Source organism: Rhea pennata, chromosome 8, assembly GCF_028389875.1.
Source record: "Rhea pennata isolate bPtePen1 chromosome 8, bPtePen1.pri, whole genome shotgun sequence".
Taxonomy (NCBI): Eukaryota; Metazoa; Chordata; class Aves; order Rheiformes; family Rheidae; genus Rhea; species Rhea pennata.
This window is the reverse complement of record NC_084670.1, coordinates 18,780,993-18,808,459: the sequence shown is the minus strand read 5'-3', so window position 1 is coordinate 18,808,459 and position 27,467 is coordinate 18,780,993. Positions and strand designations below refer to the sequence as shown.

Here is a 27,467-nt window from a genome sequence, read left to right as displayed (position 1 = left end):
TTCATACAAAACTGTCTTTGACAGCGTCATATTTGGGGCAAACAGGATAAAGGACATTAGCTACTGAACATACCTCTGTAGTTAGAAATTTGCAAATGACTGCATGAACCTGGACAAGATTTGAAAAATTATCTGTTGAGGCCAAGTGACTAACTTGCAGCATTTAGGGCTTAGATCAAACATATGCTGAGCAGCTCTGCTGGGAGTTATGAGTAGACAGTGACTGTAAAATTCAACCTTTCAAGGGGACTTACAAGACTAAGGGTAATCAGAAATATTAGAAGTTTCAAAAAAGCAAGTCAACCTGATGTAGGACCACAAACAAACATAAAGATCACCCCCCTATCTGTGTGTGTATGTGGATACTACTGACTTATTATGGTTTGTTTAGTGGAAATTACAATCTACTGTGTTATCTGGTAGCATTCATCTTTCAATTCTTTGTCTGCTTTGATAAGGGAAAGATCCTATACTGCTGTATCCCAGCCTGTTCTTCCTGAAAAGTTGCGTATCTTTAAAAGCTATCTATTATTTTCTGGTTGTCAGCTTTATAAACTGAAAAAGATTAGTGGGCAGAGAAGGGGAGGGCTCCTTGCGCTCTGTGTGAGGCCCAACGGCATCCTCTGCGTGTCGAGCCAAGGCGGCCGGCTGCATGTGCGTGCGTGTGTGCATGTGTGCGAGGGGCCGGGGAGGGAGGGTAGCCCTGCAGGGGATTTCTCTTCCACCTCAGCATCTGCTGCTCCAGCCTTGAAATGCTGGTTAGCTGCAGCCGCACAAAGCAGGCACGAAGACATAACTGTGCTCCGCAGTGCGATTTCTCCATGTCTAGATAGTTGCTGGAGTTAAAAATTATTTGGAACAGTGTTAACTGCTGAAGAACAATCTTTTCTGCCTGGCTGTAAGCATTTCCCCAGAAAGTCACCTCGAGATGTGGAAGCCACCGGCATCCCCTGCCCCGGCCGCCTCCACCTCTCCTGGGCTGTGCAGAGCAAAGGGAGCCTCTGAGTTTCTCCCTTTCTCCCAGCTGCCCTCTGGGACCTTCCTCTTTCTGCAGGCTGTGCCAGCTGCAGTGCCTCCAGGACCGCAGGTGGCCACACTGTAAACACTTAAGACCAGGCCCCTGCTTTTCTCTATCCCTTTCCTTAGTGGACTAACAGAAAACCCAGAAACTAGTGGGTGTTGAATGTCTTTCAACCTAGGCATGTAAAGCTAAGAAAAAGAGGACGGAGATCTAAAGCTGACTTAACTCAGACTCAGCAACAGCATTTTTTGAAATACATGTACAAAAATGAAGCTGTAAAGCTGTCGAAGATGACTGTTGCTCAGTTTGTTTCATGTTTGCTGATAAGTGAACACTCTTCTCCTAGGTCCTTTACTGATTGCAGGTTGGTTTTGTTGTGCTACCTGAATTTTTCTTTTGATCTTTTATTTAATGTAGCCTTAGTTTTACAGAAACATGTCTCGTGTTCTAATAAAATCATGAGGAGGAACTCTTCGAGACTCCAGTTTGCTACACTGGATCATACAAAATAGACCTGCTGGGATTAACTCAAACAACATGCACTGTGCGGAATTACAGCTCTGAATTTCTCCACTTGATATTATAAGACTTCTTTTAAAGGTACAAACAGATATTTCATGTAGACTGGATATGATGAATGGGGCGTGAGTGAAATCAATATTTGAAGGTCATGTGATTAAACCTCATTTTCTGGTTTGCTTGCCAAAGCTGAACATGTGCATTGATAGGCACATAGACATTGTAGCTACAATTTAAACGAACAGTATCATAGAATCATAAAATCAGTAAGGTTGGAAGGGATCTCTGGAGATCATCTAGTCCAGCCCCCCTGCTCAGCAAGGTCACCTATGTCCTCAGCATTTCATTATCATGAAATGCAAACATTACAGGGTTAAAAATAGTGAGTTGTAAGCACTATGGTACGGCCCTCTCTCTTGACAATTAATAATGTAATAGAACAAAACAATACCATCACCAACTCTGATTATAGCCAGCCAATATTTGAAAGGAAACTAGTTTCATGGAGTAATAACTGTTTACTCCAAATTTTGTAGTGAGGCCTTAGGCAGAGTGAGGTAATACTCACAATATGAGATGACAATATTTTCATCTCCAAGAATCAATATGTATTTTAAAGGTGGCAGAAACTATGTGGTTCAGCAGCAACCAACTGAAGTGGTACAGCAATGTCCTACTGAATTCATTAGGATATAGAATAACTAGAAACAGTAACTAGGTTTTATTAACCAGTTTTATGTGCTCTGTAAACTTCATGGGAATGTTTCAAGGAAAAAGTCCTATGTTAAATCATATTTTACATGCTTAGAAGGAAGGCCAGGGAATGCAGTTTTGGAGTAGCTGGTGCAGTGTGTTTTCGGCTATGTCTAAAATGGTCTACCAAGAGTTCTACAGTCCTCATTTTATTGTCTGTTAGGAGACTTAGCATATCTAAGTTGTATGCAATTAATGAATCAAATTGTTGATTTTTGGCAAAGGCAGAGCATAGCAATCAGGAGGTAGGCTGAACCTCTCCCTTCTCAGGTGGACTATGAGTGAATATTCAAGAATACTCTACTACTTACAAAGATAACTGGGGGAAACACCTGTAAGTTCAAACCACATACCTTTTTCCATGAAACAATGGTAAGGAATGTTCCTCAAGGCACAAGGCTAGTTGCAAGCACTCCAGCAATGGAGAACATATGCCAAACTGCACACCTGAAGGATCCCAGTAGGTCATAACTGCTTCATCATAAGCTGTATGCAGTACAACTCCAGGCTGCAGTGAATTGTTTGTGATGTACTATCCTAAATAAGCCTACTAAAACAAACAAAAAAAAAAAAAAAAAAAAAAAAAAAAAAAAAAGGCAAGTAAGAAGCTCACTGATTTGAGTCTTAGAACTTCTTTCAGTAAGTCATTATTGTCCCCTTCTGTGGACGGCTGGCAGCAAGACACTGAGATGGACGGGACCCTGTGACTAGCCAAGGCTGCTGATGGCAGCAGGCCCACAAACAGAAGGCAGAATAATTTTTTGGAGGGTTTTGAAATCAACTTTGAAAACAGTTTTATAGCTGTATGTGAATTTAGTGAAGACAAAATAAATTTGACTTGTTTACAGAAGCAAGAAAAAAGCTGGCTATAGAATTCTAATTTCTTTGAATTTATTGTTACTGTATCATTTTTCCACTTGTGTCTATTCTAAGAAATAGGTATGTAGGAAACATTTCAGCAGAAGTTAGAATTCTTCCTTCATTTAAAACTAATATACTCAGATCTGATAAGACCAGAATACAGATAGCAAGAACAACAAAACTATAGAAGAGAATTCTGTCGTTCTTACTTGTACTGCCAAGCTCAGGTCAGGGGTTTGATGAGGAGCACTGAAATACTCAAAACAAGCAAACGACGGCAGAGCAAAAGCAGGACTGGCAAGATAAGTGCAGGGAATCTGATCCTTTGGTAGGATCAAACAAGGTGATGTGAGGAAATGCAGAAATTGAAAGTACAAGAGAGATTTTATCAATGAGTTGTCTCCTGTGGCATCTGTTGGACTAACCTATATAAACTTTCTCAATAAAAATTTAATTTTCTTCAAATGTTCCAATTTTTAAGCAGCATCCCTGTCCCTCTGCAGTAAGAGGCAAAAGTAATTATACATTATTTTTTATAAATAGTTTAGACTATGCCATGTGGAAGGAAACTATTGAATGGATACCTTAGAAAAAATACACTTTCTAGCACCAGTATTTTTGAAATAAAGGTATACTTCAGGCTTAGATTAAAATCTGACTTTTCTGAAAACCATGTAAGAACTTCATGCAAGAAAGCAAACAGTACATAAAAAAAAAAAAAAAAAAAAAAAAAAAAAATTCTCCTCCCTGGCATATCCCCCCCCACAGGGGGGTTCAAATCTTCACAGAAACAGAATAAACAATACTCTTGGGATACTCAGGAATGCTTATGTTAGTTTTTAACATGATACAATAAAGCATTGTAGGGGGACAACATTCTTGCAGAGTCAAAAGGCTGTGAAAAGAACAAGTGCGGAGTCACAGAGAGGCACAGGCGAGTAAATACCGGGCACGTTAAAAACCCTTTGTTATCTCAGCTATGCTGTACCCTCCTGTTATTTTGGCTGCTTTGGATAGCTTGAAGACTGTTACAAATTGGAATTGAAAATAGCAGGCATCACAGCAGAAAGTACCTAAAAGCAGTGCTTGCATATCATGCATGTGAACGCTGCATGGAATATTAAAATGGTTGCTTTCTTTTAAAAAAAGCATTTTCAAATTGCATATCTTTGTGTAAACTCTGAATAAATTCCTAACTAGAAAATACATTAATAATCTCTGGATAAATAGCAAAGTAGAGGAAGTAAGAGTCATTAAACTTGAGATTTTTTTAAAAAATCTTTCCTCAGTCTTGAGAAGAGGTGCATCAGAAAGCAATTTCCCTTACAGTAATACAGAACAGGCTCTTTTGACCTAGGGTGGGCAAGGCCCCCCAAAAAAGCCTGTGATCGCTCAGTAACTCATTAGAAGAACGATGTTACTTTGTGCTAATTGCTCTTCTGTGTTCATCATTGCCATTTCCAGCATAACTGTCCTGTGGAGATACCGTGCGTCTTAGTAACCTATAGACAATGTTCTGATGATACCAGTAACCATGTATTAAGCAACACTGAAGCCTCTCTATAGAAATGTCTTACGAAAAGTACATGTAATGCTGCATGGGGAAAAAAGAAAAGGTTTCAGGAAGAGTGTATTATTATTAGTCTAATACAAAATGCCCAATTTATTGGATTCTCACCTCAATGGTACTAGAAATTTTAGGATAACAAAATTATATATGCTAGTCTTTGCAAGTGTACAGTCAAAGAGCCTGTCTGCTTTCCACCCACTGTACACAGGCTACCAAATTATTTACTCTCTTTGAACTGGTCAGCCAGGAATGCATATATGTACTGCCACTGATCTGGTGTATGTACTACCTTCTGGGAAAGGTACAAAATGAATTTGAAGTGAGCATGCTGTGTCTATGTCAGTAGGAAAAAAATCACTTAAAGCTATTCATGCTTAAGAAAAACAACAACAACAAAGAAAAAAATTACACACTTGCAACTATGTAGCATAAAGAACACTGCTTGAGTAATGTTTTGGGGAACTGTCCTTGCTACAATATCATTTGGTTATAGAATAAGATTCTTAAAGTCATAAAATGTATTAATTTTCTTTAAAATGCTGCTGTTTTAGTAAGTGCCTTCATAGCTTAGTCACTCTTTCCCAGCAGCTGAAAAGTCTTTGAATAGCTGTGATAAATTCAACAAATATGAGAAAACATACTTCTTTTTCTGATTTCTATTATCTTGTGCATTCTACCTCCAGCACCTAGGAAAACTTCAGGTGCACCCCTTTAAATGCAAACACTTTCTTTTAAAACATCATCTAGTTCAGGAGAGGGACTTGTTTCAGGAATATTTGTTAGAAATTAAGAGAGGTAATTAATGCTATATATTTTTTTCTTCTCCTGACGACTGCAACATAATCGTTACAAAGATGTTAGGAAAATAAATCCTCTTCCTAAAGGAAATAAGTAAGTAATTTTTCTTTGGCAGTAAGAAGTTTCACTGCAACCAGAGCAGGTTACAAAGTCCAGTATCAGTTTGATATGCTTTTTGTTTCTGCAAAATCACAATGCATCGATTCCTAGATTGCCCATGTCAGAGGAGCTGTTGAATGAAAATCTCTTTAATGATCCATCTTCAAGTCCACTCCAGTTCTTGACCTTAGGCTGTATAGTGAGCAGTTATGCAAATATTTTCACACCCCATCACACCTGGGGGCTGCAGTGACAAATGAAACAGTCTTCTGAAGTCCTTGAGAGGCAACTAAAGGACCCTGGAGACCCCCTTGCACCTGCACAGGAAGCATCAGCTGTGTATTGGTTCTACTTTTCAGGGAGCAAGAAATATACCTACTCTAGCTATCATGGATGCATCAGATAAGGATACTTAATATTCTCAATCAGGCTATTGTTTTCCTGTTTCTTTTCTTATTACAAAGTATTTTAGTTTATTTAAACTCCCAACACTTCACTGAGCCCAGTCCCCAAAGCAGTAGGGCTTCAAACTCAATAGAATTTAGAATTTCATTTATCCGTTATCATCAGCTACCCAGAAAAATCTGTTAGTTTTGCTGATGCTCCTTCAAGCCCTCTTAATAAGCTGCCTCCTGTTTCTTAATCATCATACAGCTAGGGGTTAGAAAAAAAATACTGTAAACTTAAGGTGTCCCATAATTTCCTCATCTAGCCTTTCTTACTACAAAGAGAAACCTAGTCTCCCCTCTGCTATATACGCAGATGCATTTAGATTTGTCCCCAGCCTTCTTTTCTCAGGATTCTTTTAGTCTTGCCACATTCACCTTTTTTTTTTTCCAGCCTTTTTTGGGTTCTGTCCAATTTATTAATATTCTTCTCATAGCATGGTGTCCAGAACCTAACAGTAATCCAGCTGTGGCCTCCCAACTGCCAAACATGTGTTGTAGCAACATCATTGTTTCAGCATAGAGTTTCTTTTAATTGCATTTATCATAGTTAGAGATTCACATTCAGTTTATAAACATCTCAAATCACATAATTAAACTTTAAAGGAATCCTAGTACTTGGCTCTTATCTATGGCCTTAAGAGATTTAGACCTTTTACAGCTCCCTAAATTGAGAGTTAGGGAGAAAGATCAGTGTCAACTACTGCTCATTGCTACTGTGTTTTCTTGCTGTTTTCCAACATGTCTTTTATCAAAACCTTTATTCCTGCTCATCCCCCCCACTCCTGTACATTTAACATTTTACTACTTGTTTTCATCCTTTTGTAAAATGCTAAAAAACTTTTGTAGGTACCTGCTCATTCAAGTATGTATTTCTTTTCATCTTCCAAAAAAAAAAAAAAAAAAAAAAGCTTTCTAGTTTTAAATAAATAGCTATCTGATTTGTTATCAATTATACTGACCTTAAAATTGCCTATCACAGAATTTTATTCACCCCTAATTAACACCATTAGCAATGATTTTCCTATTTTGGCTGTTAAATTTATGCAGCAGCTAGCTATTGTACTGCTTGCTGCAAGGAGCTTCTCAATGCAGTGACTAGCAGGAAAGCTGAAGTTGTTCAGAAAGTTGACCATAGATAGTTGACATTTTTGCTTGTTGTCAGGTATTGCTCTCATAACACCAAAGACAGCATGAGTGAATGTAAGAGGAAACAATACATCTGCAGACACTGGCAGACAGAACTGCTTGCCAAATTTGGCCATAGTTCCTTTAGATAAATAATTTCTCAGTGACGTGCTGTGCTGAAATTATATAAACAGCAGAAATTTCTAAGACCTGGGCCCCAGGGTTTTGTGGGTTTCAAGATTTTCTGCAATCAATATTATGACATCTGCAAATATTCTTCTTTAACAGCTGATGCCAGGAACAAAGTAATACTACTTTCATTTAAAGATTTTAATTTTATATTAAAATAATTGCTCTTCAGCCACAGTGCTGGTCAGGCTCTCTGCACTATCATAACCACCAGCGTATATGAGAAGGCTTTATAAAAGTTATCAAAGCAGCAACCTTTTTGAAGTGGCTTGTAACCTTTTAAAGCAGCAACTCCATTAGCATTTCAAGAAATGTAGATGGAAAGACATTGTGTTCAGTTTCAGTCCCGCTAAATTATAAGGGATATTTAAAGAAGTAACGACTGAACATAATACAACTTGCCTTGCACAGTGAAGCTATGGGTTAGATGTTGAGAGTGTTTTTCCTACTTAGCATCAGGCAATAAGCTATCTTCTAACCTTGTAGTAAGGCTTCCGTGATAAATAAGATGCTTCCACTGTAACACCATATGCACTACACCTAGTTTAAAAGTGTTTTCCACCACTGAAGAATTTATGCAGGAAACAAGTCTACATAACAATATATTTCTTCCTGAACAGAAACATCCCACAGGAAACCCTTACCTGACTGATCTTCCTTTTTATACAAGCATTTCTAGACAATCTTTCAAAGTTATAAAACCAAATCCTTTATTTAACAGATGCTCTGTGAAAATCAGTTTCCCTAACAGAAATTGACACCTATACAGGTCACATGAGACAGTCTGCAGGCAATACTTGGTACATATCAACAGTTACCCATGTCACTGAGGAAATACAGGCTGTGCAAAATGCATAACTGCATTTATCACTATTGCCTATGTAGGGAAGAACAAATAGGGAAAAGTGTACTTTTAAAAGTTATGCTTTTCTTTTGATGATACATCTTCTACTACTTGGCATCTCCTCAAGCAACGCTCCCAAAGTAAAACTGGTCACTGAAAACACTCTGGACAAACTTAACACTTTGTTCTTTTTTTAGTCTTTGTTTTAGTCTAGATTAACACATCAAAGTTATAGAAGTATGAAAAAAAAAAAAATCTCTGAAGCACTTCTCATTTCAGTCATACCTTAAGGCAAATTTGTAAATTTTACCATACTCTCCTGAGAAGCAAGCTCAGAGCTTGTGAAGCTCTTCTGTGTAGTTTTTGATCAGTATCAATTTTCTCACAGAACAGGTATGCACAGTAAAAACACATCAAAAGTATCCTAGGATAAGATCATGCTAGTAATGTTTATGTAATATTTATATCTGCAAATATTTAAGTGAACTTACATTTGCAGCCCAACTGTTCAAGATAAAGAGTTCGGTAGTTCTGTGCACAGTATAATGGTGTTTCATTGAGTGTAACTATTAAAGGCAACAGGATAAATGCAGCTACTTCTGTATCTCATTTTCACATAAAAATGTACCAAAGCAATAACAATGTTATCTTCTCAAAAGTCGCATATCTTTAAAAAAAGGATGCAGCAAAGCCTCTTTCGCAGTTATTCTTGTTGCAGGGTTTAAGTCTAGTAACTTATCAAGTAGATCATATGCGTCATCAGGAACCTGATCCCATCCTTTCATGTCTGCTGCCTTAACTTCCAAAGCACCATCACCTTCCTGACAGCTCTGCAAGCGTTGAATTTCTTTTCCGAGTGCCTTTGGAGCACCCTGTTTGTCTATTTCAACTGACAAAGCTTGGTCGGGTACAGAGTTGGTGTGCGCGTCACCCTTCGATCTGGTAGGGCTGCTGTTTGTCCCTCTCAGCTTCTCACAGAGGGTTCTTAGGTTTTGTGCTGGGACGTCTTGGGTACACAGAACTGATTTACCTTAAAAAACAAAAACAAAACATTTTTTTAGGGTAAGCAATATTTTAATATTTTAATATGCTTAATATTCAGCTATAACTTCCAAGTTTTGTTTCAGAGATATTTCATCAATACTCTTGAAGCATAACTGACATCAGTTCAAGAGCTATTTTTCAAAAACAACCAACCTCCCCACCCCAGTCCTCACACAAACACCAAAACCAGCCGTGTTTTATAGTAATGGCCCTATTTCTCATTGTTTCCAGCAAGTGAAGCCAGAAGGATATAGTCTCAGGTCTGCTGTGAAGAAAGCTGTAAAGCTGTTCATTTGGCTTTGCTCATGAAATTACATAGTGAAATGTCACCCACCCTAGAACTGTACAGAGCATCTTTTTCCATTCCACTATCATCTGATTAACACTGAAGAAAATTAAACTTCCAATGCAATTTATTATTTACATTACTGATTTAAATCTGTTTGGAGAATGAAAATTAATACCTACAAGCATAACTGACAGCATTAAGTGCTGCAACATTTGGCTTGCAAACAATTAGGAGATTTTTTTTCTTTTTTTTTTTTTTTTTTTAAAACAACCAGCTCTTCTTCAGGGAAGGGAAAAACCTACAAGGTTTACATCATCTAAATATTAAATCATATTGACTTAAGACTCCTGGGCAAGTTTTGCAGGAATAGAAACATTACCTCAAGAATTCTAACCAATTCCAGTAGAAATCATTAGTTGGCATATTTCACTTCAAGTGGCTCTGATTTAGTGAAAGACAGCACACAGTCAGGTTGGGAAGCTTGTGGGGTGAAATACACCAGACACATGACAAATTATAAAGGATAGAAAAAAAAAAACTTAATTCTTGCATTTCTAGATTAGTACTAATTGTTGGAAGTATTACGCACACCTCCAAAGCGACTGTCAAAACTTAAAATCTTACCTTTTTAAAAGAAGATAAATGGTATATTTTAAAGTCATTATGTTAAATAGCAGACCAAGCATACATTTTCCCCTTTCTTCCATAATTAAAGTTCACATACCAAAAGTTTTAGCAGCCTGAATGGTTTCTCTGGATCCACGAACTGTCATTATTTGTGCCAAAGCAGTTAAATCATCACTTGCTTTGTAAAATGGATACCGTCCACTGAGCAGAGAAAGGAATATGATTCCTGCAGACCACATGTCAATTGCTGCAATTGAAAGCAATCTTAGTAATAAACAAACTCGCAATCTCCTCACAAAAACTCACAACTTCCTTTAAAAAGGAATTACGACCAGAAAAATTATCATCAGAAAAAGTAATACTTAATTACTTACTGACTTCGGTCCCATAGATAACACTTCAACAAATAGTGGAAATTGCATTGATGCAGAGGAAATATTTAAACTTTCCTATAGAACTACTCACATGAATAATTCCATTAACTTGCTAATCTTAAAAGAAGTACACCAAACAATGCTGGGTTTGTTTTAACCAGGAATTAACCCCTTCACAGGTAGGCAGCTATGGGATGGTTGAACTGGTTAGTTTAAGTTTGTTTCATCTGAAGAAAAGCTTATACTAAGATCATGAAAAGCATTTGCAAGTGAATGTGAATCTTTATTTTTTAAGACTGAGGCTGCCAACTGGGCAGTACTAAAAGGTCTCTTATTACAGACTTTATTCTCCTCACTTGAAGTTACTTGACAAGATAGCCAGTTTAAGAACTGTAATAGTGAGAAGTTATTCATCACTTTCATTGCTTTATGAAGAGTACAGGGAGTACTCTGGGGAAAGAAGCCAAAGCATGATGGAAACTTTAATACTGAAAGTTATGAAAATACCTGTCTGCCATAATTTTTTGGCTCACTAATTCACACTTTAAGTGATGGCAAGGATAGTGTTTCAGAGAATTCTCTTTCACTTAAGAGAAAAATTAACAGTTGGAAAATAAAGCCACAGTTATTTTTCTCCAAAAAAGGCAATAATTAATTTGCTTATTATAGCTAGAGACTATCAGCACAAGACTCTGAAAAGAAGTGCAAGCTGACTTCAGCTGCAAAAATAAATTTAATTTTTTAAATTAAAAATAAATCCAAACTAGTTATGGGCACAGTTTGCAGTGGAAGAATGTTGCATTTTAATAGTTCCTGTTAAAACAAAACAAAACTTTAGTAGTGGTGTATCACTGTTGAGCAGATCATACTGTCTTTTTGAGGTATTATGCATGACCCTTGTTGTATTGCTAGAAAAGTAGAGCCAGAAACATTAAGCTCAAGACCTTTGAAATTGTTTAATCGCCTAACTCTTGCTGAAATTAGTAGACATTGTATATACCTTGAATGGTAAATCCTGGCCCTGTAGTTCTGATAGAATCTTAGTCTTCTACTGATCACAGCCCCATGTGAAGATCTCGAAGTTATGATTCCTCTCTGTGCTTTAGTCTAGTGGTATCCAACTAGTAAGGCACACTCATATACAGGCAGGTGTGACAGGGGAGCATTTCAAGCTAAACCTAGACCTGGACCTGCATCAGGCCAGCTTGGGAGTGTGGGTTGTGTTCCCTCACTGTGAACCTGAGGCAGATGCATTAGAGTGGCTCTGGATAGCCAGCTGGATCCAGCTGGTAACTTGGTCTCAGGACAGAGACCAGAATCAGTGGCAAAACTGGCAGAAGTACAAGGAGGTGACTACAGCATTCCCAGATGGAAGTGGGCAAGGAGATTTGTTAGCTCAAATACAACATAATCTCATAAATATTAGTATTACTGTACCAAATTCTAATTAAGCCCTTTGCAGACACAGTACAGAAGCTCTGCACCACTGACTCAGTGTTCTTAGGGGTATCTGTCTGACTTACCCAGATTTTCTATAATCCTGCTCTGTATTACCCTAGAGAACAGAAAATTGGCTGAAAGCATATTTAAGACTACTATGTGTCTAAGATTTCCTAGGTATGTGTTTTCTGCCTGAATTCTGTCTAGACAGATTTAGAGATTGTCTAAATTTGTCCTGGATTTCTGGATGTCTTCTAGCCCATGAAGTTGGCTGTTATAGAACAGGCACAGTAACTCCAAACAGGCTGCCATACCTCATGAAATCTCAGTCATGCCCACAGCACAGATGCTGCTTCAAAAAACATTAAAACTATCTGAGGATGTGCTGATCAAATGTTTAGTAAGTCTATTCCAAGCGTGTGTATACAGTTTAAATTAAGCACTGAAAATTGCCAATTTTCCCAAAAGTTAATCAGCAAAAAAATGGATAAAAACCATTAATATAAATCCACTTTTTGAAGACATTTGTATTTATCCTCCTTTTTCATCAGTCAAAATCCATGGTCATATAGTTAGTAGTCAACTTTGCTTTTATTGATTCTCCAGATAGGCTAAACCTCTCCCATCTTAGTTGCATCAGCTAATACAATAACTACCTTTTTTGCTCTGAAATTACCAGGCTACTGAAACTTACTTGATAGCAATTAAAATCTGAGTAAGAAGTAGTTATGAAATTTACATACCAACTTCTAAAAAGCACTAGCAAGGAAAAGAAACAATCTGATAAGAAGCAGTATTGATTAACCAACTCTTAAAAACATTTAGAAACATTTGCAATCAGTGTTAATTATACTTTTATTTTATACTTTACTTTTTTACTGCTGTAAAAACAAACTGTATGTGACACTTTTCTAGAAAACTTTAATGTCAGTCCCCTCCCCCCAACTACTTTATTCAAAGTTTTCATTTGACAAAACCAAAAAGCTTGATAAAACTTACAACTTTGTTTCCCTTTAAAATACATGCTACTGAACTCCTGTGTATGGCACTAACCCTCAGATAAAGATGTATTCAAGTTTTAAACACAGGAAAAATATTGTTAGTTTCTTCTTACTCTGAAGAATAAGCATTTAATAATTAAGAGAAGAACAGGAAATACTTTAACAGCATTAGAAAGGATGATAAAATGAATTTCATATGTAAGCAAAAAAAAATCCCATAAAAAAAGACAGTATTATACAAATAAATGAATACGGTTGAAAAGTGAAAAAGGCAGTCTGTTATACAGTACCTGTGGTCTGAGTGGGGCACTTTGTTAAAACTTCTGGTGCTCTGAATCCAGGTGTTCCTGCCCTTGGAGCAACTTGCTGACGCCTTGTAATAAAAGAGGGAAATATGTTTAGAATATAAAAATTGATAAGTAAGTTCTAGCTATAATAATGTTTAAAGTTATTTTTAGAATATACTTATTTAAGATGCATAAACAGCTTAATCCTGCCTTATTAAGATTTTATAGAGGTCTTAAGTACGTTAAAATTATCTATCATAAGTACATTAAAATTATCTATCATAAGTACTATCTAGCGTATGGTTACAGCCCATTATATTACCTAGCATAAGGTAAAACCACACAAATACTTTCTGCATGGTTCAGTAAAGACAATTTTAGTTTCATTTAAGGGCAGCATAATTTTTGCTAAAGACTTGTATTCACAGAAAACTATGAAGTTAAGACTAATTAACTGAAGGCAAAAAATGCATTATGCTCTTGGGATGGATGTTCTGGTTTTGTATTAATCTGTAGCAAACTAAGGTTTGTTACTTCTGAGCACAAGTATTGAGAAGAATTTAAATTTGTTAGCTTAACTAGAAGTGCAAGATTATTCTTGCTAAAATACATATATCATCCTTTCCAGAGCCATCTTGTATATACTGTCTTAAGTGCCTTACTTCTATGGGCCATTTCTTGTTTCAGGCAAACTCCTCATGTTCTGAGATGTTTAATATCACCATATTTTTGACAGTCTGGGGAGAGGGACCACACAGTTTCAGAACTATTCCTAGTAAGCAGAATTCTTTGTATTAATCTGTGTTCCCAATGTGGTGATCAAGGACAACGGATGACCATAATCAAAAATAACTGCAGAGAGATGGATCTGAATCACATTATTCAGATTCCTTGCCTGCTATTAGAACTTAAACCCTATTGCTCAAATTAACAAATAAAGAAATAGGCAAAGATGATATTTATTTCCGGAATGCAAACAGCTTCAGAGAAATCTTTTTAACCTAAGGTTCTCAGAGGGCAGGAGTCTGATCAGTGAGCTTTAATCCAGATGGCATGATTTAGGCCTATTAGATAACTAATAGATAAAAGACAGGTGCATTATCTACTCTAAGTGTGGTAATTAACTCAAGTGACTTGCTACAACATAGGTAGGTGAATATAATAATAATAAAAAACATTAATATTGGATCTCTCTTATTGCAGATAGCAGTCAGCCAATTATTTCATGAATTCCATGAGCTATGTTTGTTTAAAAAGAGCACACATAAGTGTTTTAAGAGTTGCACAGATCAGGTGTCTTCTTTCACCTACTACATCAGCTGCCTACTAAATCTCAGTTTCTAATCTTACTTGACAGTGTAACTGACAATTTTACAACAGTGTCAAAGCAAATTACCTTGAAAGACAAATGCTGCAAACTCTATCCGTTGCATAACAGTCACAGGCAAGGTTCGAAGGACAACCACTGGCAGCTTTTCTGGCTACCCCATTGTTTACTGTTTTGGTAGAAATAATCTTCTTCTTTGTTACTAACTTCCTAGCTGAAACATCTATCATCTTCGATTGCTTTATGAGCTGCAATATAGATATTTTAGAGTATGTGAAATATTTGAGAAGCTTCTCTTTCTATATAGCAAGTCCCTAAAAGAAAAGACATCAGCAACAAACTGTGGTCTTAGAACGAGAGAGAGCAAACTTTTCTAAAAATATCACAACATCTACAGAATACTTAATGGGGTCTTCTATACATCCTGATTTTTCCTCCTCCTACTCCTTTGGAAAATATTTTTCACTGAATGTCAATAGCCATTAGGTTTTTCTAAAGCTACCACATAATTTGTATTTTTCAAGTTATTAGAGTGGTTCAAACATGAGAATAATAGTAATAAAAATAAATTATGAAATACTGTAGCAACACGATGGCAGCTAACTTTATCAAGAAATTGCTGATGGCCAAGCACTCTAATTTAGCTGGGGTTTCCCCTCTACCTTCTTCTCCTATTAAATTCTAATTATAAAAAGGTATAAGAAAACATTCATTACAGATTTATTTTATCTCCTGCTTTAACTGCTGAATAAAAGGAAGGATTCAGAAGATATGCTTAGGTCCATCTCAATTACCTCAATATCTGCGTAGAAAAATACATTACCAAACAAACAAGATCAGCTAGGAAGACAGCTATGTAACTAGCTCCTGAAGAGTTTCAGAAAGGACTGAAACAGAAGTGAAAAATTCAAGCCTTTCACTTAAAGGCTCACTTAACACTCAAAAACCTTTAGTTCTACAAGATCATAGAGCAGTGTCCAGTCTTAAGGACTAATTAGTTCTATAGCTTCTCAAATATGAAACTGATTGCTCTTACTGATGAGTCATATTTCTTACTTTTGTACTGGAGTTCTCCTGGTATGTGGAACTAGAGACATTGAAATTCCTCTCTCCAAAGACAGAGCGCTGGACAGAATGGTGCACAGAATCCTCCTACAATACCAGGAAAAGGACAGTAAGGATCCTATCTAACACAATGTCAGCTGGATTCTGACAGTTCCAGAAAGAACTGTGAAGCAACATAAGACAAGAACAGCTGCATGATAAGTCATTTTCAGGCATCAGTTTACTGAGAATGAAGAAAACATTGTCTAGACAAAACAGCAAACATGCTTACAAAACAAATCACACCTCGGAAGTGCCCCAAGACAATTTGAATGTCACCTGTACTGCATTTGTTATGCAACTAAGTAACTAAACATAGATGAATAATTATTGAGTTGCGGAGGACTTTCACACTCTGTCACTAAAATGTTAGTATTTCAAAAAGATTAGGGCTATCTAAATAGTAACCCACGCTCAGATTTTATACAGCCTGCAACACTGTGTTATAACAAACAGATACTGAATGATGCCAATACATAAATTACATATAACTAGCTACCTCTATGTAAAAACTGTGTTTCTGTGCATCATATTACAATCCTGTAAAATACACATACATAACTTCTGTTCACAAGTATTACACCTCCCCCTGTTGGTGGAAGTAATACATTAAGCATACAACAATATTAGTGAAAAAGACTGAGAACCTTTCCTCCTCTTCCTTGTTTAATCTGTATTTTTGAAAGTGAGCTTGACCTTTTATCAGATGCTTTTGAGGCTGACTGTTGAGCTATCTGTTTAGAAGCTGTGACATTGACAGAAACCCCATTTCCCAAGGCTACGGTGGGATTATTTTGCAAGCAACTTCCCTGCTGGCCTTCAGACTGGGCAGTTTTGAGAAGTTCAATTTTCGTATCAGGGGTTCCTTGTGCCAAGCCGAAATCTACCAAGGCATACCTAAAAGACACAAATTTAGAATCAAGATTCACAAAGTATCAACCTGTTGTATTTATTATTCATTACTTATTTATTCATTTTTCTTCCATAATTTAGTATTTTGCTTATCTGTAGTTCTCAGCATCACAGTCCTATTTTCCTCCTCCTTTTGTCATGTCTTACCTGTCCCTACATGCTTTTATCCTATACCTACCTTACTTCAAAATTTCTTGTCCTAAAATCTTCAAACATGTACACTTGCTCTAATAATGGTAATAAAAACTATTTTCAGCAATTCCTTTCTGGGTCCTTCTAGTCCTACAGCTCAGAATCTCAGCCAATAGCAAAGTACAAGTAACTTGACTCTTGCAGGATTCATATGGACAGAGGCTTAAATGCAGCAGTGAAGATAGACTATAACAACACTGAGAATATTACTCAACTTCAAGCTACACTACTGCAACTTGTCTTCAAACAGGTAAGACTACATTAGTTTGCAGTTCAGAGTTATCATTTACAAGATACAGTTTTTTTTAAACCACTACAGAGATAATCCAGGTGTCTTTGGGTCTCTCACAAACTCAACTCCATGGCCTCTACACCCAAAGTAGGGCTAAAGTCTTGAACAAATGCTGGCAAAGCAGAATAACATAGGAACTAATTCTGATAGTTAAAGTATTATTTCTCAAGTTTCTAAGCTTGTGGCTTAAAAAAAAAAAAAAACTCATTTCCCCTACAAACCTTAACTAAATAGTAAAATACTTACCAGTACAGCTATAGGACTAACACTGAAACATTTCCTTTTTCTATCCATCTTAGCTCAGAAAAAAAGCAGTACTTTGCTTTATACAGCCTTTAAATGTTGTAACTTGCAGGGAAAAAAAAAAAAAAAAAACTAATCTCATTAGTTGTAAAAAAATAATTCAATATAAGGTGAAGAAGTCCAAATCCAGCAATCTGTAGCAGTTCTGCTATATGCATGACTAAAAGTGTTTAAATGTCAGTCTATGCACTGCGTGAATTGCTATTAACTTTATCTCAATATTATTCTCCTCATTCTTACTCAAAGTTTAGCATTTCTACTCAATAGTAGAAATCCTGATTTTTTTTTTCAAGTACTCATTACTGTAATGCAGCTATTGTATTAAACAAAGAAAATAATTCTTTCCTGCCTCAAATCCCCAAACACAGAAACAGAATTCTACAAAGAAAAATTTATCTTTTCTAGCTTTATTACTTAAGCACATGTAATTAATGCAGCTAGAAAAAAAAAAAGCTCAAAAGCCTAATTTACTATTCTGCCACAGCACATTCCCAAATGAGATCACAATACAGTCATCTGGGCAGACTTACTCTTTTAGCTGCCTGTTGTAGAGGAAGTTACTGGGCTTGACGTCACGGTGAACAATACCAAAGTGATGAATGCGCCTCAATGCTTTAAACAGATTAAACATGTATTCTCTTACTTCTTCAAAGGAAAGAGAATTCAAGATGTCCTGAAAGATTGTTTGGATACAGCAATTATGCATCTTTTTTTTTTTTTTAATTAAAAAGTTTTACTACACGAAGTGTGGGACTCACCAGGAAGGATTCATGTTCTAGATACGGCATAACAATAACCACATGATCATTTTTCCTAAAGCAATATTTAACTCCCATAACATTATCCTGTCCCCTGGAAAAAAATAAAATAAAGTCACTGAATAAAATCCAAATAAATAGATGCTTATTTTCCTATATTTCTTATAAACTTCAGTCATGCTTTCTTTCAAAAAAAGAATCTTTGACAGCAGTCTTAGCAGCAGTCAGTAATTACACTGCTGTCATCTCATTCCAGTGTTCTGTTTCAGTTCTGCAATTTGTATTGACAGATCCACAGATCACCTGTGGGGCCATAGATTGTAGTTAGGACTGTGGTTAGATGTAGGACCTTAATTTTCAAGATACCAACTAGTTTAAGAAGGCAGTATTCAACCACATGCCTTGTCACCAGCACACTCTGGAAATATGCATTCATTCTTAAAACCGTATTTTCTGATGAAGAGAATATTTTTTTCCCAGGCATTTCAGAATTGGAGTATTTCTTATTGCATAGCTACCTCACAGAACTTCTCAGATGGAAAAATAACAGCACTAATCAGCAAACTGAGATTAGCAGAAAAGGACATCTATTATCAGTAAGACATCCATTTTTTTATTTGCTCTTACTACAAAGAATACAAATTTTTGTGGTTAAAAAGAGCCAAAGTGCCAAAAGTTTTAAAAAAATAAAAACTACACCACAGCAGGACAATGATCAGCAGTTTAGCCATGACATCCATATTTTTTTTTTATTATTATTATTTAATATGTACCCTGCTACTGTGAGGCACTGAAGTTCAGCAGCAATTCGCAGTGGGTGGCTGGTTGGAATCAGGTGTTTCAGAGCCATCTTTTCTTCATATCCTGTTTGTAGCTGTGCTGTGGCCAAGTAAACAGAACTAAAAGTACCTGTAAAGAGGGGAAAAATGTTCTCTTCAGCATTTTTAATTAGGTCAATTAAGATTTTTATAGAGGTGATCCAGAACTGTTCAGTTCTATACTGTACTTCACACTATCTCAAAAGCAGATTCCAGAACTGAAGAATGCATTTTGCTCCACTACTAAATTCAGTGATCTTGTATACAAGTTTATGTCAGTGAAAATGCAAATGTAACACTAACTTGGCTGGGACATAGAGCTTTTTCAATGTAAATTTCCTATCTTTGATTTCCTTTCTTGTTTAGGTAGCTTACTTTCATCTGACATCTAACTCTTCTCTCCCTGCAATGTAAGCCTATTAATTTAATGCTAATCTGGAAAGCGCTACCTTTGGTATTCAAAGAACTTCTGAAATTGCAACATTTTCCTTAATTCTGCTACCATATCTATAAAGCAGCACTTCTCACATGGTATAACTTTACTATTTGTTTTCCTCCAGCATTACATAGACAGAATATGATGCACTTATTTGGAAAAGGGAATACTCAGACTATGCAATAAAGTTTCCTATATTACAGTTTTTAAGAGACCCTTGTAAACAACAGAGGTCACTAAACCACTCAGATCCTGATGATCTGAGATACTTGTTCAAGTTAAGGGTCCTTTAAGGGTCCACATGAATAAACAGTAGAATTTTGATTATATTTTAGGTGTTGCGTTTGCATCACACTGGCTTAACAGTCTGTAAAGGTATACGTACATCAGAACGCCAGCAAACACTGAACAGTTTTTGAAGCCAATGGTCATAACAGAGGTCCAAGACCTTATTTTTGGTGATGAGGCCTGCTAAAATGAATCTGATCTCTGAATGGAATCCCAATCTTCTCATAATGCTGCAAAACTGCTGATTGTATGTTTTAAAGCAACATTTGCTCCCAAGTGCAAAATCAGAAGCGCTATTCATGCTTAGAGGCTTGATTTAATTATACAATCTTATGAGAACACCAGTCTTTTAGAAATTTTTTTCCCCCTCTAAGAGACAAAAATTTTTAGCCATCTAGTTTGCCATTACAGGCATTCCGTCCAAAGAAGCTATAAAATGATCAAGTTTCTCATTAACATTTTTATTCAAAGTGTAGAATGCTGCAAAACATTTTAAAGATCAAGTGGATAAAGTTCCAAAAAGTACTTAAGCCTCACACTTAGAAGCATCTAAGAATCTGTTTATACTCATGCATAGTTTTTAATTAAAAGTACCTGTAATAGGATCTGCTGAAACTGAGGAGTACACAAGTTTTCCAAACTGCAATACTGTATGTCTGAAAAAAAGACTCAAGCTTTTTTCTAAACTAAAGCAGCTAAAATCTTCCACTTTCCTCCTCTAGTTCTGCCCATGGGGTTTCAATGGCAACAAAGCCAACTTAAAGAACAGTAGTTAAATGTCAGAACACAGCTGCATATTATTATATTTCCCATGTAAAAAAGAAAATAATGTCATATTAAGACATATTTGCCTGAATCTCCCCCCCAAAAAAATTAGTTCTCAGAACTGGAACACTGATCTGGTCAAACATTTTAATATACTGAATTTTCAGGAAAAGCTCTTGAAACTTCCCCTAATTAAGGTACCTATACATATAAGAGCCTATCAGAATTCCCACATACACCACAAGTTAATCAAAAAGCACCTGGTTTAAATTGCATGTACTGGAATCTTAGCTTTACACCTTTTAAGTTAGAAATATCACAAGAAACACAATGCAAGTTTAAGCAAGGTAAAATAAGAAATTTACCTTCTCCAATTTTTTCCTTAATTTTGAACACATTTACAAGTTGTGGCACTGCTTCATAAAGTTTTTCGATGTCTTTTTTTATTCCTGCTGTGGAAAAAAGGGGGAAAACAAGTTAGGAAGTATGTTGCTGGATTCAATACCCGAGCTATATTTCAGAAAACAAGTTACACTTCAATTCATAGAAATGCAGATTCATATAAACTGAAGGAAAAAAAAAAAAAAAAAAACCACACACAGCAAAGGGTTATCTGTCCCTGCTGACATTACTATCTATATACTTGATGATGATATTGTTCTCCTTCCCCACACTCATTTATATGCTGCTGCATTTTAATAAATGTTACTTTTCTGCCTCCCTTGCTCCCCTCCCCCAATAGTTCTTGGGAGAAGAAAAACATCTTTAGAAGATTTCAGACTACAGCTCTTTTCATAAAATTGAGAACATGTATCAAAGAGAACTATAATAATTGTTTCTGAAAACACAAGAGCATACCCATCAGACACTTACCAACTATTAAAAAGGGGGTTTTTTGTTTGTTTTTTTTTTAAGGTCAGTAATACAATATCATACACGGTTACTAGAAATACTAAATACCAAAGAACATGTTTGTTGCGTTTAAGTTGCTGCATTTTGTACTGCAATCACTAGATGGCATGACAAGGATGCTGTACACTATTCTTGCTGGAATTATGTAGTTTTCCCACTCAATTTCTGAATCCTTATAATTTAAATATTCTCTATACCTTGCATTAGAATTCACTTCTTTTGAAGCTGATGGAGCAACTCCCATGTGATACCACATCATATTAAAAGTTCCAGGTACTGCCACAAATTATGAAACTAAAATTTGTTGCTGAACTATACAGTACAAAAATACATCAGTGCAAATACACACTTAAAAACTAAAAAAACTAAAAAAAAAAAAATCAATTGATATTCACAACACAATGACCAGGTTCTTAAATCTACATCTGTTTCAGAGCTCCATTTGGAATCATATTTAAATACTTCAAAATATTCTATGATTAATGACCAACTTGTACATAGAGTCTTATCATCCATGAAGCAAAACGCAAAGAAAAGTAGCTCAACTATATGGCCATTCTGTTTATTCAGAAATTTTAAGAGCCAAATTAAGCTAAACACTTTCAGAAATAGGCAATTGAAAATTCAAAGGATTACTTAATTTTTCTGTCAATACAGTCAAAGTTGTTGTTCAAAGTTGTTGAAAATAAGACCAAAAGTTTAAAACGCTATTAAATACCATCTTTTGCATTAAAAGCATTCATATTGTCCATGTGTTCAGAACTTTATGAAGAAATTTTTCTATTACTTGTTTTGTCACTAATAAGAATTTTTGATTAAAAAAAGCTTTATTGTTAAAAACTATTTGCTGTTACTGTTGTAAAGCCTTATTGTTAAAAACTATTTGCTATTACTGTTTGCACAGTAATGTCAACTTTTTACAAATGGTCAGTTATCACATAAGACATTTGAGAAAGCCTTCTGAAATCTTCATATGCGTATGTTATTACATACATTCACGTGTATGTTAAAATGTTATTACAAGAGTTTTCAATATAAATTGACATATGCAGGCTAACTTGACTACATAGCATTTCTTATCTTTCAGTTAAAACAATTTGAAGTGCCTCCTGAGAACAAATAGTTAAAAAGCAAACAAACAAAAAAAGCCGTATTTCACTTCCAAATTCTCTCTTACTCTGCTTTTCAAAATATTTAAAATTGTGTTTCCAGGTAGCATTATAGATGGCATAATTCTGGCTGCTAGCAAGTTAATCGGATCACTTTAAGGTAGAAGATAGCATGTCTTTCAAGTAATATGGTTCATGATTGTCTCATTCTCTAGATGAATACAGTAATGGGGAAGGCTGTTATTCAGGTCACATTGCCTTTCCCCAGCAATAGTCAAAGATGTTAAGAGATGAAATCATGTAATAGTATCATAAAGAATTTAACAACACAGAAAGAATGTTATTTCATCACTCAAAGATATAGCACCCAAGAAGATGGTCTTAATACTGGGTTTCTGAAACATCCTACACAAACTTCACCCTAAGAGACTATCAGCCACAGGACAGAGCCAGAAGATTGTTTTCAATAGTGACATAATTCTGACAGCTCTGTTGAAAAAAAAGTTTAAGAACTAGTTTAAGAACTAGTTTACTGTGTAACCTGCTCCAAATAAAGCAAGTTCTTGCATTTTGCTCTGACTCCTGAAAATTATGTTTTAGTCTTCATTTTAATACAATGACAGCAATTTACTACATAAGTATTGCCCTATAATTTCTTCAGTAAAGTTGCTTAGTTAGGAAAAGGAATTCCTCAATTTGGCAAAAAACAGAAAGTCTGAACAAGGATTCAAGAACAGCCACATCTTAAGTCTTTAGAACCTAGCAGATTTCTATTTTCACTATCATAACAGGTTTTGGCTTGTTCTGTGTCACGAGTCTAACAGTGCTAAGGTAGATACTAACAATAATGAAAAGCTCTCTCAATAACTGCTACAGAACCTATCAGCTCCTCAGCTTTGCCTAGCACTGGATTCAGATTCCTGCCTGGACAAGGTTCAATGCAATCTGAGCACATGCAGCTAGGTGACACAGACTGCAAATCCTCTGCAAAGCAATAACTGCCCAGAGCACAGAGAAGATACACTAACTCAATATAGCGTCTAACGTAAAGATCCTGAAAAAGCTCCCAACAAAACCACAGATTGTCCTTGTGGCTAGACAGCAGCATAACATCATCTATTCTCTTCCGAACCTGAATCCGCAGCTGGGTATAGAGCTAGCTCCATCGTTAACAAAATGAAATAAGAAATGCAGATGCTGTACCATCAGTGTATAATAACAACATCCAACATTTTCTGTGAGCAGATGTTAAAGCCATTCCTTTACTTACTGGGATGTAAACGTATTTGCCAGAGTGAAGTGATAAAATTGTTATTTAGCACCACTTTATTAAGTTATGAAAATAAACGTGTAGAGGACTGACAAAACCTATCTATCTCTACCAAAAGCAATAATCATTGTGCATAAACTGGCTGACTATTCACAATCATTGAATAAGGATCATGTTTATGTACAGAAACTCACAAAGAAACCTGAAAACTAGCAACACAAACACTACGGGAGCATGTGTTCATAGCCCAACTTCTCTGCTAAAAGCAAAATCTTTATGCTTGTAATCCTATCTAAAGATATTTAAGGATAAAGCTGACTATTATAGGGTAAATGGCAAAATATTAATTTTGTGTACTTGTCTGGTCAGAGAATTTTCTTTTCAAGAACTGCCTTATTGGAATACTAATATCTTCTTGTAACATTCTCTAATAAATAAATAAATAGGGGCAGCAAATTGTGACAGCTATTGCTGCTGAAGTTTTGTAACTACACAGAAAGCAGGAATAAGCTTAAAAACAAAAGCAACCTCAGAAGTTTTCATTTCATGAATTCTTTATGCAACGTGACCACATACAAACAGACTTATAATTGATCCTGAAGCTTACTGAAGTGAGAAAGAAGCATGTTTTAGCACATACTTGAAAGCTTGTTGTTCTGCTCATGCTTCCTATGGAAGTCTTCAGCCTCATGAGGGTGCTGTTCATCACAGTGGGACTTCAACACCGTCTCCATCCCAAAATTAATCTGGAAAAAAAAAAATCCAAGACTTTGAGGACCACTTCTGGACACTTGGGGGAGCAAGCATATCTAGTAATACACTTCCTTCCCCTTCATTCCTGAAGGAAATGAGATTCAGGGAGTTTGAGGAGTTCCTCTATGCTACTTAAAACAAGGGCTCACTCATCATCTCAGAAAAACTAAACCAGTAAGCCCACTCTGCCTCCAAGAAAGGGAAAGAAAGGGGGAGGGAAGGAAGACTGCAGGATAAGCTTAGAGAAGTGATTTTCTTTTATCTTTAGAGAGTTTATTCATTCACATTAAAGTATTATCCTTTTCCTATAGTTTGCTTTGGAAAGCAAGGAACTGATCCACACAAATATCTGCATAGTGCAACACCATACAAAGACAGAGTAACTGAAAAAATAAAACAGCCAAACAAAAATACACAAAAAACCATCTTGAGACAAATTATGAGAGGAAAATGAACTGTCTTCTTAATATGATGGGAGATTTCTCTTTCTTCTAAGAGAAGACCAGGAAGAAACATAATTCTTGGTTTCCTTCTCACCATTACAAGAAATGCAAACATGCTATTTTGAAATGCTTCTTCTTCAATCTTGAAAATTAAACAAGCTGTAAAAATAAAGAAGCTGTAGTGTAATTATATTGTATGATTCAGAAACTGCTAATTCTACTTCATGGAGGAAAAAAAAAAAAAAGGAGGAAAGAGCTAGAGCACCAGGGAATAACCACAGTGGTAAGTAAGCCTGGAATTAGCATTTATTACAGTCACCTAACACAGATTATCCATCTTAAGAGCTTCCTTGTTTGTAACTTTACCAAACTTTCAAAGTTACAGCTGAACTTTTCTACAAGGAGGAAGTGTATTTTGAAAACCTTCAACAGAAAAGATTCAGCTGTTTCCAGCTATGAAGCTAGAAATGTATCTTTGTCTCCAGAAAATTCTGGCTACCTTTCGCCTGTCATCCCAGTAAAACAGAACAGTGAGAGGCAGCAGCCTCTTTTTGAAGTTTTGTTGGAGAAATGAGAAAGGACAGAGAAGGAGAGTGGATCTGGAAACTCATGGAGTGAGATTTCTCAGGTAGACGCTCCCTCTGTCGGTGCTGAGTAGGCTGTTGAGCCTGTTCCAAACCTGAAATGCCAGGGCCTTGTCAGCAGAGCGAGGAGAGCAAATTAGTGCACCCTGCCTCTCACTGCAGCTTACTAGCTCTGACACAGCACCAGCCCAGCCTCAGTTACAGTCCCTTCCAGTTCAAGGCTAGCTACATCCAGCTTGTTTGGGGACACAGAAGATGAAAGCTCTTATCTGTCTGCAAAACACCCTGCGAACACATTCCAGGACTTCCTGGCCACGAGCAGGGTGAAAGGGACTCAGTATCTCAAGGTGTCATTTCCATTCATTTCTGCTAAACACACAAGCTGATATCTGCAAACTGAATACCTAGAATATTTGAATATATATAAAAAACCCCTGCTTGCTGGCTTAGAAGCAAGCTTAATAGTTACAAAATGGAATACTTAGCCAAGTTTGATTCAGTCAAATATTCCCTTTTTACATTAAAAAAAATGCTTAAAAGACAGTTAGAGATAAAAAATGAAGAGGAAGATTGAGATGACCCAAAGTTTCAGCTCAAAGCATTATTTTACAGTCAAATCATAGATCTCCAATACAAAAAATTCAAACAACCCACAAAGCTTTAGAGTCTTCCAAGTCAGATATTAGAACCTCACACACAAATAGTGATATTGCTGCTGAATCACTGGCTAAAGGAGATGTCACTACTTGGAACACAATCTGTTATCACTGAAATACAAAGCTTCTTCAAACAGGAAGAAGCCCAACAGCTGAGGGTGCCAGAAACCAAAGACAGTATTAGTGCCTCTCTTTGTTACTTAAGAAACACAAGTTTTGTAGCTGGATGGAGTCATGCAGTAAATTTGCAATTTCTACAAATTTACAACAAATCCTTCTATTACGACACAAGCACTAGAAATCACACTTCCATGATTTCCATTTGAGCTACGTTATGTCAATGCTCCTAGACAAAAGGAAAACATCTGGAAGGTGTCGCAGCAGGTTAGCTTTACAAGATCGCTCCTCGTAGCAAGGCTCCGGGTCGAGCGCACGCTCCCAGCTGCGTTTAGGCGGCAGCCTGAGAGCGCGAACGTTAAAAAGCGAGCAGAAGTTACCCATTCAAGGCAAAGTTGAAGGTAGGCGACGTGCGGGCGGCGCCGGGGGCGGGCTCGGGGCCGCGGGAAGAGCAGGCCCGGGCGGCCGCGGCGCAGCCGCCGCTCGGCCAGGAGCGAGCCCGCACGACGCCCGCCGCGGCGAGGCCGCGCTGGGCCGGGCCGACTCGCTCCTCCGGGCACCGGCACCGGCGCCTCAGGCCGCGCCTGCGCCCAACGGCGCTGGGGGGCGGGGGGGGGGGGGGCGAGCGGTGAAGCGGCCCGGGCGGAGGGGGGAACGGCCCCGGGTGGGGGGGGGGGGAAAGGGGGGAACGGCCCCGGGGGAGGGGGAAAGGGGGGAACGGCCCCGGGGGAGGGGGAAGGGGGGAACGGCCCCGGGGGGGGGGGGCCGAGGGGAGGGGGGAACGGCCCCGGGGGGGGGGGGCGAGGGGAGGGGGGAGCGGCCCGGGCGGGCTGGGACTCACGCGCCGCGCGGGCTCCCGCTTTTGCCTGCTGCCGCCTTTCGCCGATCGCCCCTCCGCGACCAATCCCGGCCCTCGGCGGAAACCGCGGCCCCGGCCAATGGGACTGCCGGCCGGGGGGCGGCGGGCGGCTATTGGCCAGCCGGCGGGAGCGCCCGCCCAGGGGGCGGCCGCGCGGCCGGCGCGCGCGGGGCTGTGGCGGGCGCGCGCGGGGCTGTGGCGGGCGCGCGCGGGGCTGTGGCGGGCGCGGCGGGTCCGGCCGGGCCTGGCGGCGGGCGCCGCTCGCCCTCACGCGGAAGG

The 27,467-nt window shown here is 37.6% G+C and overlaps 1 protein-coding gene across 1 annotated transcript; it reads right to left on the bottom strand.

Moving 5' to 3' along the window:
- Nucleotides 1–8,098: 8,098 nt before the first annotated feature.
- CDC7 (cell division cycle 7) lies at nt 8,099–27,206 on the bottom strand. The gene is made up of 12 exons (XM_062581408.1): nt 27,171–27,206; nt 24,417–24,522; nt 20,851–20,937; nt 18,952–19,087; nt 18,179–18,272; nt 17,951–18,093; nt 16,369–16,618; nt 15,674–15,769; nt 14,687–14,865; nt 13,294–13,376; nt 10,286–10,435; nt 8,099–9,258 (listed from the first exon to the last, which is right to left on the bottom strand). Exons 2-12 carry the CDS (start codon nt 24,508–24,510, stop codon nt 8,873–8,875), a joined length of 1,698 nt encoding a protein of 565 aa, XP_062437392.1. The 5' UTR covers nt 24,511–24,522; nt 27,171–27,206; the 3' UTR covers nt 8,099–8,872.
- Between the last annotated feature and the right edge of the window lie 261 nt (nt 27,207–27,467).

What these genes read in the sequence shown, in the direction of transcription:
- CDC7 (XM_062581408.1), bottom strand. Translation starts at nt 24,510, where the DNA reads ATGGAGACGGTGTTGAAGTCCCACTGTGATGAACAGCACCCTCATGAG. An exon ending in CAGTGCCTCACAGTAGCAGG is followed by an intron (nt 18,273 to 18,951) that starts GTACATATTAAA and finishes ATTTTTTTCCAG; the next exon opens with GGGACAGGATAATGTTATGG. An exon ending in AACAAGGAAGAGGAGGAAAG is followed by an intron (nt 15,770 to 16,368) that starts GTTCTCAGTCTT and finishes CTGGTATTGTAG; the next exon opens with GAGGATTCTGTGCACCATTC.